At 42.0% G+C, this 18,839-nt stretch overlaps 1 protein-coding gene across 1 annotated transcript in view; it reads right to left on the reverse strand.

The window, feature by feature from the left end:
• The window catches only part of Arih1 (ariadne RBR E3 ubiquitin protein ligase 1), a 98,231-nt gene extending 89,987 nt beyond the window's left edge, over positions 1-8,244 (reverse strand). Inside the window, exon 1 of the mRNA XM_052762400.1 lies at positions 7,770-8,244. Coding sequence (XP_052618360.1) covers positions 7,770-8,138 — 369 coding nt within the window. The 5' untranslated portion in view covers positions 8,139-8,244. The remainder of the gene's footprint in view (positions 1-7,769) is intronic.
• Positions 8,245-18,839: the final 10,595 nt, after the last annotated feature.

Here is an 18,839-nt window from a genome sequence, read left to right on the forward strand (position 1 = left end):
CACAAACTGAGAAGATGTGCATTTAAGGCACAATCAAACTAGCAAGCCAGGTGTGGTGGCATACACATTTGTGATACCAGCACCTGAAAAGCTGAAGGGAAGGGAAACAAGTTTCAAGCCAGTATGGACCACATAGTGAGTTCCAGACCAACTTGGACTATGCAATACTAAGAACCTGTCTCAAAAACAAACAACAGTTAGAATAAGTGAAATTGGGGTGGTGAAAAACACAATGACTATTACTATACTAGTCTTGCTAGGTACCTGGTTTTATCCATCTATTGCTTCTACGTCATGAATACAAATGTCAAAACACTTATAAAAAGAAATAAATAATGCCTTGTCAAACAGCTTGATTCTTTGTGGATGATTCTTTGAAAATCAACACTGAAGTAAATCAACTGGTAATACCATTATGTCAGTTCACATAAAGGTCCAAAAAACTAACTACACACAAGTATAAAAGTTACATCGCCGCCCCCTCCAAGTTACATCTAAAAGAAATAAATAAATAGAAAAGGTTACATCTAAAAAGGCCTTTAAGCTAAACAGTGGTATAAGCCTTTAAACCCAGCACTCAGGAGACAGAACCTCGAAGCTCTCTCTGAGTTTGAGGACAGCCTGATCTACACAGCAAGTTTCAGGCCTGTCAGGGTTACATGGGAAGACTTAGTATCTCAAAAAAAAAAAAAAAAGAAGCCGGGCGGTGGTGGCGCACGCCTTTAATCCCAGCACTCGGGAGGCAGAGCCAGGCGGATCTCTGTGAGTTCGAGGCCAGCCTGGACTACCAAGTGAGTTCCAGGAAAGGCGCAAAGCTACACAGAGAAACCCTGTCTCGAAAAACCAAAAAAAAAAAAAAAAGAAAGAAAGAAAGAAACAAAAATTAAATGAAGGGTTTTTTAAAGCTTGTCCTCTTAGTCAGGCATGACAGTGTATCTAATCCCCGAAGAGGTAGGTAAATCTCTGAGCTTGAGGTCAGCCTGGTTTTCTGAGTAAGTTCCAGGACAGCCAGAGCTACACAGAGAAACCTTGTCTCAAAGAACCCAATAAATAAATAAGTTAAAATAAATAAATAAATGCTTGTCCTCTTCGAGTTTAAACATTGCTTGTAGTCTTACATTATCACATCTGCAGCATATGGAAGCAATAAAATAATTTACTAGTACCAGAAAAAATTTTATTTGCCTTCCTTTGGTTTTTAAGATTAAGAAAATTAAGCCGGGCGGTGGTGGCGCACGCCTTTAATCCCAGCACTCGGGAGGCAGAGCCAGGCGGATCTCTGTGAGTTCGAGGCCAGCCTGGACTACCAAGTGAGTTCCAGGAAAGGCGCAAAGCTACACAGAGAAACCCTGTCTCGAAAAACCAAAATAAATAAATAAATAAATAAATAAAAAAGATTAAGAAAATTAGGTAACGACAGGTAGTGGTGGCACATGCCTTTAATCCCAGGACTCAGGAGGCAGAGGCAGGCGGATCTCTGAGTTCAAGACCAGCCTGGTCTACAGAGTGAGTTTTACGACAGCCAGAGCAACTGTTACACAGAGAAATTTTTTCTCAAAAAAAGGAAAGAAAGAAAGAGAGAGAGAGAGAGAGAGAGAGAGAGAGAGAAAGGGAGGGAGGGAGGGAGGGAGGGAGGGAGAAAGAGAAAGAAAGAAAGAAAAAGAAAGAAAGAAAGAAAGAAAGAAAGAAAGAAAGAAAGAAAGAAAGAAAGAAAGAAAGAAAGAAAAAGAAAAGGTAACAAAGCATTTACCAGTTAAGTACAAACTTCAAAATATTTACCTAGTGTTTTCCTGTCAGACTATGTAAGTACACTCACCCTCAAAGCCATCATATTTAGCCAACAAGATTTACATATAGAGATGTAGGCACACACTCCTACACGTACAGGCAACATTGGCACACATGCTCACCCATACACACATACACACACACACACACACACACACACACACACACACACACACACACACACACAGGGAATATCCACATAAAGTGCTAAGCAAACAAGGAAGCATTGGAAAGGTAAATAAAGAGGCTCCAGAAAGAGATGAGGTAATAGTTAAGCAGTTTAAGAGAAGGGCTGTTACAAGAAGAGATAATAACATAAAACCCCAGGAAACTTTCAGTGTATAATTATAAGCAGTGCAGTCAGAACAGTGGAAGATACGGACAGGAACAGTGGAGATGGAAAAGCATTAGGTGACAGTGAGATGGAAAGTATGAATGCTGGAAGGAGTCTGGACTATACTTTTAACAACACTCTTTTTTTGCAAGAGAATAACTAATACATGTATTTGATAGCTGTGTATGACAGATGAACTGAAGGAGCCAAAAAAAAGTTAAAATTAGGATTAGTTATTAGGAATAGAAACAGAAAAAAAGGTAATCTGACCTGGGCTAACTGGATGTGGGAGATGCAGAAAATGAATGAAGGCTAGCTCTTCAATGCCCAAACAGTTAATGGATTGGGTAAATCAAAGACGAGCTGCTGAAAGAAGAACCTGTCTAAAATGTGACAGCTCTAAGAGAAACACAGCCACTGTAGTGACTTTTAGTTGTAAATTCTTTCTAAGAATCAGGACATAGTTGCCTCTATACCTAGCCTTTTCAAAAATTAGAAAATTATGGTTAGATATACTGTCAAGTTAATTAGAATCAGCATACTAAGCTCTTTTAAAAATTAGAAAATTATGGGTAAGAGATATACTGTCAAGTAACTGGAATCAGTAATATCTGAGTTGTAGGTATGATTTTTTTTTCTAAATTAAGCATGAGGGAAAGTATCAGGAATTATGCTATTTTTAGCATTATCTAAATAAACGTCTCAATATTAAGGAAATGTTACCTAATATTTCATTATTTTTTGTACTTTTTGCCAAAGCATATTATGTGTCAAGTCATTTCTGACACTTCCTTTAAAAGGGACATAACAAAAGAGGAAAAATTGCTACTGAACAATGTGTACATTTATAAACATTACATGGGGAAACTCCCAGAACAATATATGGCACTCCTTATTTAAACCGTAAATTTTAGCCTAAAAACCAGAGTTACCATTAAAATTTTTTAAAGTAAAGCTCAAAAAGGTTGATTTGCCAGAACAGCTCAGTAACAACTTGTAACCTGAATTCTCCAATTCCATACTACCCAGCAATTTAACTGGCCATCTCTTTACAGTATAACACATGAAAAGACATTATTCAAAATAAAGCTATATGGTCACTTATCCCTGAATTAAAACTGAGGAAAAGAACAAAATTTTTGGAAGAAATTTAAATCATGTGATTGCAGAAATCTACTTGACAGCTCAAAAAGAAAGGCTTTTTAGCTTAGCAGAGGCAAGTGGATCTCTATGAGTTCAAGGCAAGCCTGGTCTACACAGTTTCAGCTCCAGAACAGCCAGGCTACAGAGAGACCCTGTCTCAAAAGAAACAAGAAAGGAAAAATAAGGAAAGAAAAGTTAAAAAAAAAAAAGAAAAGAAAAGAAAAAGGTAAACACTTAGGCTTTGAATAACAAAGACTGTCTGTCACAAGTATCACCATGGGTTCCAAAGGATCCAGCCATGCTAAATTACAAGTATGATCATTTTCTTATCCAAAAAGTAGTAATCATCAAATGCCAGTCTAAACATAGCATTTATTCTACTTATTCTATTCATCAGATCACCTAATAGGATTGATCTACTTATAAAGTTATTAATGTAGTTACATAGTATCAAGGTGTATAGGTTTAACAAAGTTAAGCACCTGATGACACAGAGCCTTAAAAAAAAAAGTGGCTTGGGAGAGTTTAGCAGTTAGGAGCACTTGCTGCAAGAGTTCAGCTCTATCGGGCACAGTGGCGCTTAATCCCACCACTCAGGAGGCAGAAGCAGGTGGATCTCTGAGTTCGAGGCCTATCTGGTCTGCAGGGTGAGTTCCAAGACAGCTAGAGCTGTTACACAGATAAACCTGTCTCAAAGGGGGGAAAAAAAAATCAGTTCCCATCATCTATCTACTCAGGGCAGCTCACAACCACCTGTCACTACAGCTCCAGGGGATCCAGTGCCCTCTTCTGGCCTCTGCAGGCATCCATGTACCCACAAACATACGTACTTTAAAGTCTTAAAACACACACACACACACACACACACACACACACACACACACACACACACACAAAAACATGGCTAACTAAAAAAGAACTACACAGAGTGCACCCTGCTATGGTAGCACTTGGTATGTATGGCACATCTGTAGTCCTGGCACCCAGGAAGCTGCAGCAAGACCATCACTTGAGTCCAGGAGCAGACGAGCCTGGGCAACACAGGGAAATTCCATCCCAAAACATGACAAAATAAAAGCATGAAAGGAAGGAAAAGACAATAAATATATGCTCACTATGTCATAAATAGAATGATGGTATAGGGCATGGTAGTATAAGGCTATAGACCCAACTACTAGAGAGAAAACCATGAGTTCCAGGATGGCCTGAGCTGCACTATGAGACTCCTGTCTCAAAAAAGCTGTGTGTGTGCGCGCATGCACGCACGCGCACGTGTGTATGCATGCGTGCGTGCATTTTAAAGGGCTGGGGCATAGATCAGGAACAGAATATTTGCCTAGCATGTGCCAGGCCCTGAATGAGACTGCAGGAGAATTCTAAGTCTAAGGAAAGCCAGAGCTATATATACAAGACGCTGTTTGTTTTGTTTTGTTTTTCTGAAACAGGATCTTACTATGTAGTTCTGGCTGTCCTGGAACTCACTATGTAGATCAGACTGACCTCAAACACACAGACATCAACCTGACTCTGCCTCCTGAAATGCTGGGATCAAAGGTGTACACAACTACACCTCACTCCCCAAAACAAATTTTTTAAATGACATTTGATGACAATTGGGCAACTAGTATAACATGGAAAAACACTGTTAACACCATCCCAAAGCCTTTAATTCTGCAAATGGACTTACACCAAGAAATAAGAAAATATTCTATGACTGAACTCTGAGGCTATGTATGCTTATAAGTCAAAAACCATAAGAAGCCAGCAATGGGTTAAATACACAAATTAATGTGTAATCACTAAACTCTTGAAAAATAGTTACTTATTACAGAAAGTTCTTCAGAAACTTTCTGGTTTTGAAATCTGTTTTTTCTCCCCACTGAAAACAGATCACACAAAATCACTCTGATATATATGTGTACACATACGCGCGTGTGTGCACACACAAACGTATGTATGTATGTATGTATGTATGTATGTATGTATAATTATGCAGTATCCAGAAAAGTAGCTACAGCTCACATTTTAGTGCCTCTCTCTGGTGGTCTATTTTGTCTTTCTCTTTACTCATGAGGTTTTTCTTACAATGTGCACACATTAATCATGCAATGCTTTGAGTTTAACTCTGATCTAAAACATAATCAAGCCTAGTTTAGATGTTTAAGTATACCAATTCAAGGAAAGATGGTCTGGGATATATCCTAACCTTTGACTTGACTGGTATTTCTAAATATGAACTTTCATGCTCAGGTGTGCATGAATTCTATTTAAGAACAGCCTTACTTACAAAAGCTGGAATAATGAAGCAAGGAAACATGGAAAAAGTAGGGGACACCCCCCCCAAAAAAAAGAATCCCTACTTTTTGTAGATCTTGGTAGTTCATTAGCATTCATTTTCTTATCTAAACTAAGAAAGAATGATGTCATACACATCAGTTACTTTTCTATTCCAGAAATGACATCATGTTTCTGACCTAGCTAACTAAGACAAATCTAAGAACTGACAAAATTGGATGTGATTTAATTATAGTAAAATACACATTTAAAGTCAGAAGTTATTTCTGATAAACACCCTTGAGTTATTTTCCAAACATAATTAAAATGCCAGTGAGTTAGACAGTAAGTTGAAAACATCAGATTTGATATAACTGCATGTAAATAAAAAGAATAAGTTTTAAACCACAAATACCTTATTAAAACAATTTTTCTTAAAAAGAGAAAAGAAATAAATCTCAATTTTCAAAGAACTAAATTAGAGCAGTAAAACTTATCTGACTTTTACAATCCTTCCACTTATTTCTGAGATTACATTATCTATATTGAAACTTGAGATTTCCACTAATAACAGCATTAGATGAGATTTTTCCATTACTCAAAACCCACCCATTCTTTAATGCCTTGATGGTTTAATCTGCAAAACGGTGCCTACTGGATGAGACCATAAACATATTAATAATGGAAAGTCAGCAAGTAGGCAGTGACACTGATAAATCTGTCCATGAATATTAAGCCAACCCATACTAGTTTTAGGGGGAAAAAGTAATGTGCTAGCCGGTCGGTGGTGGTCCACGTCTTTAATCCCAGCAGTCGGGAGGCAGAGCCAGGCAGATGGATCTCTGTGAGTTTGAGGCCAGCCTGGTATACAGATCGAGATCCAGGACAGGCACCAAAACTACAAAGAGAAACCCTGGGGGGTTGGAGGGGGGAGTGATATGCTTAAAAACAAGAGTAACTAGTTCCAATGTAGTTTCCTCCTATGTAACTACTGTTTTCTAAAAGTTGAACTGAATCAGGATTTCATTTTTCTATTTCTACAATACTGAAGACTGAATCTAGAGCCTCGAACATGCTAGTCCTGTGCTCTACCACTGAGCTGTATCCTCAGCTCTTCTCTTTTAGAGACAGGGTCTCACCAAGTTGCCAGGGGCAGCCTTGAGCTCACTCTGTAGGCCAAGCAGAACTTGAACTTGCCACCCACCTGTCTCAGCCTCCCAAGTAGCTGGAATTTCAGATTTTCACACAAAGTCGGTTTTTTATTTTTCAATCATGTCGCATTCGTGACAACATTTTCCCCAAACTAATCGAAATTCCTAAAACTCAAAAATACAAAACCTGATGCATAGTGTTAAGTGAGATGTAGTTACCGGCTTGAAGCAAGCCTAACTTTCTATGCACGAAATAGAAATCTTCAGAGAAAGGAGTTCAGAAGCTGAAAGCCTTTCTAATTCACAATAGAGTTTTGTCCAATTAGACAACACTGAGTTTTATTGTTGCTAGAGCTGCAAGGGTAGATAGGCAATCTGCAGTAACAATTCCAACAGCTTCCATCAAGTTACATGCTACCACTGGAAGTAGTAGCAGTTAGGTCCCAAACAAAAAAGACACACACACACACACACACACACACACACACACACACACACACATACACACACACAAACACAAAGGTACAAGCCTCACCATCAGAAAATAAAGCCCATCATCACCTCTTCCGAGAAACAGTTCCCTTCCCCCACCTTTAAGTAGCCACTTAAGACTGCCAAGGAGATCCATTTCTTTATTAGCCAGTGCCCACTTGGGGCAATCGTACACCAAAGCTGCTCTGAAGGGCCTGCCCTAATCCCGTCTGAAACTGCTCAAGAGACTCAAGGGCTAGGATAAACCGGGTGGAAAAGAGCCGGATTCTTTCTGACACCTCTTCCACACTCAGTCCCTCACCCCCTCCTCCAGCCCGCCCCTGTAGCCTATCATCCGGCACGAGGAACTGCCGGCTAGAGCCGCTGGTCATGCAGGAACTGCTGGCCAGAGCCGCTCAGGCAGCCCCAGGCCTCCGCCATACCAGGACTCCGGGAAGCACCGCCCAAACGCACCTCCCGACCGGCCGGCAGAGCGGACAGGCCTGGGGCGGGCCAGGCCCAGGCCTGCCCCCTCGGCGCCGCGCGGGCCGCCCGGGTCCGATCCCCATGCCGGTCCCGGGGCCAGACGGCGTGGCGGGGCCCCTCACCTGGATGACCTCGTTGACCTCCCGGATACATTCCACCATGTGCTGCAGGATCTGCTCGGCCGTGAGCACCTCGTAGCGGTAATCCTCCTCCTGCTCGTGCCCCGGGCCACCGCCACCACCGCCGCCACCGCCACCTCCTCCAGGCCCCAGAGCGCTGCCGCCGCCGCCGCCCGTCTCCCCGCACAGCAGTCCGTCCCGCTCCCCGCCGACGCCCAGCCCGGGCTCCACCAGCTCCACCTCGCCCAGGTCCAGGTTATCATCGTCCGGCTCGTCCTCGTCGTCGTCCTCCTCCTCCTCGGCGCCGCTGTCCTCCTCGCTGCACTCCTCGTCCTCGTCGAACTCGTAGTTGTAGCCCTCGTCCGAGTCCATGGCGCGACGCGCGCGGGCCCGGCGGACGCTGGCCGCGGCGCGGAGAGGGCGGGGACGCCGAGGCCCCGGCTCTCGCTCCGGCTCCGGCTGCCGTCCGGACGCAGGCCTGGTTCCGGCCCCGTGGGCCGCGGCTGCTCCCCCGGTGCGGCGGTTGGAGGCGGGCGGCGGCGGCGGCCGGGAGGGCGCGGAGCAGGGCGGGAGGGAGCGCGGGGGCCGCTTGCTGCCCCCCTCAGTCAGACACCGCTCCGCTCCGGCCTCGGACGGAAAACAGTCCCCAGCGCCACCTCCGCGGCCGCTGCTACCGCTACTGAGCCAACAAAGGGGCGTGCGTCACCGCGCCGCGCTGCGTCATCGCGTCAGTCCTCTGTGCGTCACCGCGCCACGCCCCTTGGCCCCTGCGTAGTATTCGGGGAGACCCCACGGCCGGGCCGGAGGAGGACGGGAACGCGGCGGCGCAGCGGTGGCCGGGCTGGCCTGAGAACCCGCAGGTCCTTGACGTGAGGAGGCTGAGGCCTTCCGGTCGCGGGGAGGGGCCCGGGAAGCGCCCAGGCAGAGGTTTTCGCCGCGGGCCTTCCTCGCTTCCGGGCCTCACCGGCACTTCTCGTCTGCCCTGGCTAGTTCCGGAAAGCCATCTGCTGCTCAGCTAAAATTCCGGTTGCCCGAGTCACTGCCTGGAAGGTGGTAGTACGCGGAAACTCCAAATTGTGTGACAGGTAGTTGGAGTGTTGCTCTCCACCCGTGTGGATCTGCAGTGGTTCTCGGGTCCCCTGACGTGACGTCATCGTAAAGAGACGTTTCCTGAACTCATCTTGACAAGCACTTCTTAAGGGTCCTAAACAATGTGAACGCCATGGCTTTCCTCAGTTGATCACTAAGGGCCTTCCAAAGATTAGTCCTAGTGCCCATGTTATAGCAGAAGCACACGAGGCTCTAAAACAGAAAGACAAGAGTGTTTGTAGCCCTGTGGTGGCATGCTTGCCCATCATGCACAAAGGCCCCAGCAATGGAGCAGAAAGGCTTTCTGATACATACTATATATTACATGCAATATAAAATACAGTAATGATTCCAGGAAACAATACAGGCAAACCACATCTACAAGGACCAAATGTAGCAAGAGAGACTGCTTATCTGGAGGTGGTGCAGAAGTGAGCTGTGTTGATGGATGGATAGTTCAACAGGAGGAGGGGAAGATGTCCTTGCTCAAAACAAGGTTCACGGTAGTTAGAACACTGAAAATTAAAACTCAATTGGTAAATGGGAAATATTGGGCAAATTAATTAGAGGTCATGACAAAGCATTTTATGCCTTTCCAACACTTGGCTTAACTTGTTTTATTTGCTTTGGACCTTGTAAATAGGACAGGAGAATCAGGGAATTGTTTTGAAGGGAGCAGAGGCATAAGAAGCCTCCTTCCGGTAACTTGAAGGATTGGCCAGATTGAAAACCTTTTAAAAGCTGAATCCTTAACTTATTGAAAGGTTTAGCAAGTAGATACAGTGCTTAAGATATAGATTCCTTTTAGAAATTCACTTTGGAACATAAAATATATATATATGCCTGTATTTGTCTATTTTGTTCTTAAATGATCAAATTTATTTCCTTTAAAAAATACGTCTATTTACTGAGTTGGGGGCATGGCATGTGGAAGTCAGAAGAGAACTTGTGGGCGTCAGCTTGTTCTTCTCACTGGGTGGGCTCCAGGAGTAGGATTGAAGCCATCAGGCTTGGTGGAAAGTGCCTTTCTGTACCTGCTCAGCCTTTATTTTTTTTTTTTTTTTTACTTTTTTATGTTTTAAAATGTAGCTTTAACCCCTGACATTCCTGCCTCTGCCTCCCAAATGCTAGGAGACATGCACCACCATGCCCAGGTCAAATCAAAGTTCTTAACGTCAGCTCGAGGTTATCTTGGTCCTTTGAGTCAGTGTTTCTGTTTAGCAGTTATAAGTTGTTGCCACAACTGGGGCAAACCGCAGACACAAACACCCTCTGTTGTTCTCCATCCTCCTTGGGTTATACCTATGGAAATAATTCAGTACCATTTGTGTGTGCATTACTTCTCTTGTTGTTGTGACAAAATAACAGAGAAAAGCAAGTTGAGGAAGGAGGGGATTGATTTGCTTCACATTTTAAGAACAGGGTCTATCCTAGCAAGGAAAGCATGGTGACAGAAGTGTGAGGCAGCTAGTCACATTGCATTGTATCAGCAGTCAGGAAGCAGAGAGAGATGAATAATGGTGTCTAGATCACTTTCTCCTTCTTATTCAGTCTAGGACCCCAACGTATGGAATGTTACAGACCACATTTAGGGTCTCTCACCTTAATTATTGTGTCTAGAAAGTCCCTCATAGACATGCCCATAGGTTTAGCTCCTAAGTAATTCTTGGTCCAAAAGTTGATGATATTAACCATAACAATTTGTCAAGACCTTTGCATCATCTTTCTTTTAATAGTACCCTACCCTCCACGTCTTCCTTTGGGTACTGAAATAGCTGGCCACAATCCAAAAAAATGCTTAGCAATATGCATTCTGTTACTGAGTTTCGATCACAAAGCACAGCTGAACCCTCAGTACTACTCTCTGGTACTGTTAACATTTTAAAATTTGTTTTGGTGCTTGGACCTACTCTTCATACCTTTGCTAGTTTCCCGGACCTCCAACCCAGCAGTGTGTGTGTGGTGGTTCACATCTGTAATTCTAACAACTCTGGAGACTGATGATTCAATTTTGAAGCCACACAGCTTGGGCTCCATGGGGGCACCATATCTGAAACAAAAACCACCACCAACAAAATCCACTCCAAATTTGCCCTTTCCAGTCCTCCCAAAGCACATGAATTAAGTTATAGTAAAATGTGAAAATATCAGGAAGGACCTTATGTAGTCAAAAGTTTCTCTGGTCCTGGCAGGCCCCATGGTCCTGCAGCCGCTTATAAAATAATCACTCAGGCTGGGCAGTGGTGGTGCACGCCTTTAATCCCAGCACTTGGGAGGCAGAGCCAGGTGGATCTCTGTAAGTTCAAGGCCAGCCTGGTCTACAGAGCAAGATCCAGGACAGGCACCAAAACTACACAGAGAAACCCTGTCTTGAAATACCCCCCCCCCCAAAAAATCACTCAGAGCTTAATATTATTTACAAACTATATAGCCTATGGTAGGCTTCTTGCTAGCTAGCTCTTAACCCATTTCTATTAATCTATAAGTTGCCACGTAGTTGTGTCATTACCGGTCTGCTGGCATCTTGCTGCTCCTTTGGTGGCAGCTGGCATATCTCCCTCCTGTCCTTTCTTTTCTCCTTATATCTGCTTAGATTTCCCACCTGACTCTAAGCTGCCTTGCCATAGGCCAATGCAGCTTTATTTATCAACCAATCAGAGCAACACATATTCACAACAAACAGAAAGACATCCCACAGCAAGCATATTTGAAATTTTGATATTTGAAAATATCTACATCACTGAAATATGCTGAGCAGCTAAATACTATTAAGGATTAAAAGCAGAAGGCAGATAAGGCAAGGAGCTGTGGGAATTATAGACCATCCTAAGATGTTTACATTAGGGCAGTGTTTCAAGCAGAAGAGTAAAACAATATGATCCTTGTTCTCAAAAAGGTAACTGGGTGCTTCATAGATCATGAGCTACAATGGCAACAGCTAATTATGAGACTGTCTTGGAAATCCAGCTGGAGAATAATAATAGCTTGAAATAGTTTATGGCACTGGAGATACAAGTGGTTAACTCTGGGTGTACTTTAAAAGTAGACCCAACAGGTTCAGCAATGAGACCACCAGCATACCTCTGGATTCCTGACTGCAGACACAGTGTGAGCCTCCTCACAGTCATGTTTTCCCTGCCATGTAAGACTGTATCTGTTCAAACCATGAGCCAAAACAAACACTTCTTCTAGTAGGTTGATTTTGTCAGCTAATTTTGTCATAGGAACAAGAAAAGTGCTATAGAAAATTGGTACTGAGGTGCAGTAATGAGCCTGACCAGGTGGTTCTTGGGCTTTTGGGAGGAATTTGAAAGATTTTGGCACAGGAGACTCAAGAAAACGTAGAATATTGTAAGCAAAGTTTAAAGGGCCATTATGGTGAGAGTTTGGAAGAAAGTAAAAAAAAAAAAATACAGTGGAGGCCAGGCTCATGAGGTTTTGGAGAAGAATGAGACTCTTAATGTGTTGAGTCTAGCAAAGAACTTGAATACATTTTGTCCATGTCCTGAAATTTTTGAGTAAGACTGAGTTCTTAGGTAATAGACTAACTTGTTTGGTAGTAGAAATTTCAAGACAGGTAACATTCAGGCTGTGGCACAGTTACTGCTCACAGGTCCAACCATGTGCATGTCTTATACAGATAACCACAACTGCAGTTCATGAATGCAATGACTTTATCAAGTCCAGGAGATGACTTTTTGTTGCACATCTCCCCATTCTCTGGCTCTTACATTCATCCCCTCCCCTTCTTCTGCAGTCACCCTTGAGCTTTAGATGAGATGGTACAGCTGTCACATTTAGAATGAGCCTTTGAGGACCAGGAATGGAATGCTGTGTTTTGATGTAGGGTTGACAAGTGGTAGACTTGTGACAATCATCTCCATCATTGGTTTGACTATTTTTGGGGTCACCTAATGGACACACCTCTGGGCATAATCTTTGGAATGTCTTTGAGAGAGGTTTAACTGAAGAGGAAAGGCCAACTTAAATATGGGTGGCACTATCCCGTGGACTGGAATTGGAATCCCAAACTGAAGAATAAGGGGGAAAGGAAGAAGGCAGTGAATACCAGCACTCATCATTATCTGCTTCCTAACTGCAGAAGCAATATAACCAGTCACTTCATGCTCCTCCTACTGCCAGGCCTTCCTCTCCATTATGCACCATATCCCCTCATGCCATAAGCCAAAATAAAGCCTTTCTTCAAAGGGGAAGATTGCTGCAATTTGACTGTGTGTTTATAGGGGAATCAAGGATGCCTACAAGATTTAGGGCTTGAGCAACTGAGACAGGTGGTAACAGTTACTGAAGCACATTGTTTTCCTATCAGGCATCAAGGTAGAGTTATTAAGTAGACAATTCCATGTACTAATGTTCAAAACAAAATAGAAAGAGTTAGATGTGGAGATAGGATTTTGCAAGGGTTGACATAGACAGTACTGAGAAGCAGAATGGGATAATGGTAAGATACTTAAGCCGTGGAGGAGATAAGAGTGTTGACTCCCTATGAGCTTTACTTCAGGGGATCATAACTCCTAGTCTCATAGAACTACTCATATACTCAGAAGTATAGCTCTTTAATAGAACATTTGCCTAGCATGAGTGAAGCTCTAGGTACAATTCCCAGTAACACACACACACACACACACACACACACACACACACACACACACACACACCACTTGTATCAAATGAAAAACTGCATTAAAGTACTTAAGGCCAGATGCACACCTTTAATTCCGATATTTAGGAGGCAGACACAAGTAGATCTTTGTGAATTTGAGACCTGTATGGTCTACTTATTGACAGCAGGGACTACCCAGTGAGATCCTGCCTCAGAGAATAAATAAAATATTAGAGTCAGTACCTAGCATATAGTTAAGTACTCACAAAATTACAACTTATAAAAATCGCCAAGGCGGTGGTGCACGCCTTTAATTCCATCACTTGGGAAGCAGAGGCAGGCAGATCATTGAGTTCGAGGTTAGCCTGGTCTACATGAGTTCCAGGACAGCCAAGGTTACACAAAGAAACTGTGTCTTAAAAAACAAAAACGGGGGAGGGGTGGTGGTGCTAATATAAAAAGATTTTATATAAACAAAAAAGAAAAAAAACAAAAACAACAACAATAACAAAACCCTGTCATAATCACCTGCACCCTTGGGAAAACTATGACCATTTAGATTTAAGCTTTGAATGTAGTTTTATTTTAATTATGTTATTATGTATATAACCTAGATCTTCCTTTTTGTAGGGTGTGTGTGTGTGTGTGTGTGTGCGCGTATTTGTATGTATGATAAATACTCATGTTAATGTGTGTGTGTGCAGTTGTACATGTGGACCAGAGATCAACATCAGTTGTCTTCCTCGATTGCTTTCCACCTTCGTTTTTGAGACATGGCTTCTGACCAACATTGGAACTCATTCAATCTTACTGGCCAGTGATCTCCAGGGATCTGCCTGTCTCCACCCCTCCAGGGCTGCGGTGACAGATGCCAGATGCCTACCTGCCATTTCACATGAATGCTGGGGATCAAGTTCAAGTCAGGCACTTTACCAACTGAGCCATCTCCTAAGTCCCTCATCCATAATGTCTAGAAAAGAAATTCATCTTTTTTCTCAGAAACTCTCTCTATGATCTAATTAATCTTTTAAAAACTAATATCATAAGCAGTGTCAGAATGGATCTGAAGTTTTGGTTCTCCTACTCTAGGATAAGCTTTCATAATCAGGTTCTTAGCAATAGTCATTCCATTCATATTTGGAAAATATCTTAGATTGAGGTTAGCTTATGGTGTATGGTGCTATTTATGGAAAACCAGTAGAACAGCTTCTCTAAGGTCCCATGTTGGCCAAGGGATGACCTACATACATTAGTAGGGTTTTGTTTTTCCTTTTAATGATTTGCTCTGTAAGGTATTGCCTGTGTTATTGTTGTCTCAAGTATGATGATTACTGGGTGGAAGTATAGTACTCTGTAAACAACAGGACATGGTCCTTGGAAAAAGAAAATAGATAAACTAATACTTCCTTGGTGCAGGAAGGAATCATTTTTGGTAATGCAGTACTCTCATCCCTATTTGTGAATGAGGGTGGAAAAAATTACTAGCATCAGGTGGTGGTGGTACATGCCCTCTCCTCCCCCATATACCCCTTACTTCTCCTTTATCATTTCTTGTTTGAGTGTTATTTGAGAGAAAGTCTCACTGTGTACCCCTGGATGGCCGAGAACTCGCAAAGATCCACCTGCCTCTGAGATCCCACCTGCTGGGATTAATGGTGTTAGCTGCCATATCCAGATTTTCTTATGTTGTTTGTTTGTTTTTGAGACTGAGTCTGGCTATAGAGCTCAGGCTGGCCACAAACTTGTAGCAGTCATCAGCCCCCTCTATTAGTGTTGAAATTATAGGCATGTGCCACCACAACTGAAGAGGGTATTTTCTAATAACGTTCAAAAAGACTTACTTCTCTACAGGTCCCAGTTCCTCTAGCTTATTATGTTGCCTTGTAGATGTATTTGGATAAATGAATGAATTTGTTTGTACTTGCCAAACCAACCACATATTCTTTTTGCCATTGTTTGGACACATATATTTGTATCTCCAAGTGTTTCCATACTCTCAGACTAAAATTGTCACTGACTTCCACAAATTTGCTGTGGCACATGCCTTCAAATGCACACATTCATGTGTGTGTGAGCACACACACACACACACACACACACACACACACACACACACACACATACATACACACACGGAATAAATAAATGTAATTCAAAAAGAAATCACATTAGACTTTCCCCAGCCTCAGCACTTTTTAATCTATTGTTTTGTCTACCTAAACTCTCTGCTTATCTAATCTGTGTGTTTCAAAAATCTGTTTTTCAAATTATTCCAAACTTGGCACTTAAAATGTAGACTGTGAATCAACCTTGTATCTCCCATTAGCAACAAGAATCCATGCATTTGCTAGTGTGGGGTCAATTAATTATAAACCTGAAGCTGTAGAACACTAGACATTTATTGTACCTCAAAGTACAATAGATTTTGCCAACATTAAATAAACATTGGTGTCTCCTCTGCTAATTCTTCTAGGTTTCCATGGAAACTTGAAGGCTAGAAGAAAGAAGGCCAAATGTCCATTTCTTCTGTACTACTCCTTATCTGGAACTTCTCTGAGGCACCTGTCCATCTCACCTCACACATCTCCGGCTTTTGATGCCACATTGCAAGTTAAGATTGAAACAGAAATCAAAACAGACAGGATACAAAGCCCAGAGTGCAGCTTGCTTGTCACTGCACGAAGGACTACAAATTGGAGTTAGCTGCCACAGCCCAGAAACATCAGTGCTGGGTGTGTCCCCAGAACACCAAAGCTTACCAAAATGAAAAAGCTTGTCTTCTGTCTTTTACTTCTTTTGTTTTTTTTGTTCTTCTGGTATTTTCTTTTGGAAACAATACCATGATTTAAAAGTCATAACAGCACTACAACATTTGCCTAGCAAACACAGGGGCCTGTGCTCAGTTCTCAGCACCCAACGACTACATCCAATGGAATCACCTCTTCCAACACCAGGAACCAAATGTCACCTCGTCCAGTCATGTCTCAAGATGGCAGAGAACAAGTTTCTCTACACCCTCAGTCAATATCAGTAGAGTAATAATGGAAAGCTTATGGTATGTGACTGCTTGTCTAGAATTTTCTATGAATTGCTTCACATTTTGCTTTTATGAACAGATAATTTTGCACTGGCAAGATGCACAGTGGGTTGACATTTCTTACTGAGACTCATGGCATAAGCTTGATCCTTGGGACCCACATGGTGGAAGAAGAACCAGTTCCTGCAAGTTGTCCTTTGACCTACATATGCACATGTACATATATGCATGCACATACTAAATGTAAAAAAAAAGTAGGGAGTTTAACATGCTTAGAAGTTGAATAACATACTCTGCTGCCAAAATACTAGAGTTCCCACTTTAAAGAATTTATACTGAAATCACTACATTGTCTCTCCGTGTTACTAAATAAAATGGCCTCAAAGTGCTGTATTAGTTATCCAGTTGGCTTATTTCTTTATACAACACAAATTAAGGAATGTGTGGGTACATTTTCCAAGGCATATCAAAGCTGTGAGCCTTTGTAACTTTCTACATGAATATAGGTGGGAAGTTGCAGGTGGAAAGGATCAGACACACAGAGGTATGTTGTAGAGAAGTAGATATTCTGAGAATGTTTTTTCTTTGAAGTACTGGGGATTTGAACCCAGGGCTTTGTGACTAAAATAAGCCCATTCCCTTTATTCAGCAATCTTTATTTTTTTTGTTTTTGTTTTTGAGTAAAACCAAAACTTATTCTAAGCTACAGTCATCCTAGGGTCCCCCCTGCCATATAGCCTCCCTGGTTCTGTGGGTTGCAGTCTGATTGTTCTTTGCTTTATATCTAGAATCCACTTATGAGTGAGTACATACCATGTTTGTCCTTCTGGGTTTGGGTTCCCTCACTCAGGATGATATTTTCTAGTTCCATCCATTTGCCTGCAAATTCATGCTGTCATAGTTTTTCTCTGCTGAGTAGTTCTCCATTGTGTATATGTACCACATTTTCTTAATCCATTCTTCAGTTGACGGGCATCTAGGTTGTTTCCAGGTTCTGGCTATTACAAATAGTGCTGCTATGAACATAGTTGAGCATGTTTCTTTGTGGTATGATTGAGTATTCCTTGAGTATATGCCCAAGAGTGGTATGGCTGGGTCTTGAGGTAGATCGATTCCCAATTTTCTGAGAAACCAGCCATACTGATTTTCACAGTGGTTGTACAAGTTTGCATTCCCACCAACAGTGGAGGAGTGTTCCCTTTGCTCTGCATCCTCTCCAACATAGACTGTCATTAGTGTTTTTGATCATTGCCATGCTAACAGGTGCAAGGTGGTATCTCAGAGTCGTTTTGATGTGCATTTCTCTGATGATTAAGGATGTTGAGCATTTCTTTAAATGTCTTTCAGCCATTTGTGATTCTCCTTTTGAGAATTCTCTGTTTAGCTCTTTAGCCCATTTTTTAATTGGATTGTTCAATATTTTGATGTCTAGTTTCTTGAGTTCTTTATATACTTTGGAGATCAGTCCTCTGTCAGATGTGGGCTTGGTAAAGGTCTTTTCCCATTCTGTAGGCTGTCTTTTGGTCTTATTGACTGTGTCTTTTGCCCTACAAAAGCATCCTAGTTTCAAGAGGTCCCATTTATTAATTGTTGTGCTCAGTGTCTGTGCTGCTGGTGTTATATTTAGGAAGTGATCTCCTGTGCCAATGCATTCAAGTGTACTTCCTACTTTCTCTTCTATTAAGTTTAGTGTAACTGGATTTATGTTGAGGTCTTTGATCCACTTGGACTTGAGTTTTGTGCATGGTGACAGATATGAATCTATTTGTAATCTTTTACATATTGACATCCAGTTATGCCAACACCATTTGTTGAAGATACTTTCTGTTTTCCATTGTATAGTTTTGGCTTCTTTGTCAAATATTAGGTGTTCATATGTGAGTGGATTAATGTCAGGGTCTTCCATTCGATTCCATTGGTCTGTATGTCGGTTTTTATACCAGTACCAAGCTGTTTTTATTACTATAGCTTTATAGTAGAGCTTTAGGTCAGAGATGGTGATGCCTCCAGAGGTTGCTTTATTATACAGGATTCTTTTAGCTATCCTGGGTCTTTTGTTTTTCCATATGAAGTTGAGTATTTTTCTTTCCAAGTCTGTGAAGAATTGTGTTGGGATTTTGATGGGGATTGCATTGAATCTGTAGATTGTTTTTGGTAAGATTGCCATTTTTACTATGTTAATCCTACCTATACATGAGCATGGGAGATCCTTCCATTTTCTGATATCTTCTTCAATTTCTTTCTTTAGAGATTTAAAGCTCTTATCAAAAAGGCCCTTCACTTGTTTAGTTAGTGCTTTCCCAAGGTATTTTATATTATTTGT

This window comes from Peromyscus californicus, unplaced genomic scaffold (genome assembly GCF_007827085.1).
Source record: "Peromyscus californicus insignis strain IS unplaced genomic scaffold, ASM782708v3 Scaffold_11__1_contigs__length_118956290, whole genome shotgun sequence".
Classification (NCBI taxonomy): domain Eukaryota; kingdom Metazoa; phylum Chordata; class Mammalia; order Rodentia; family Cricetidae; genus Peromyscus; species Peromyscus californicus.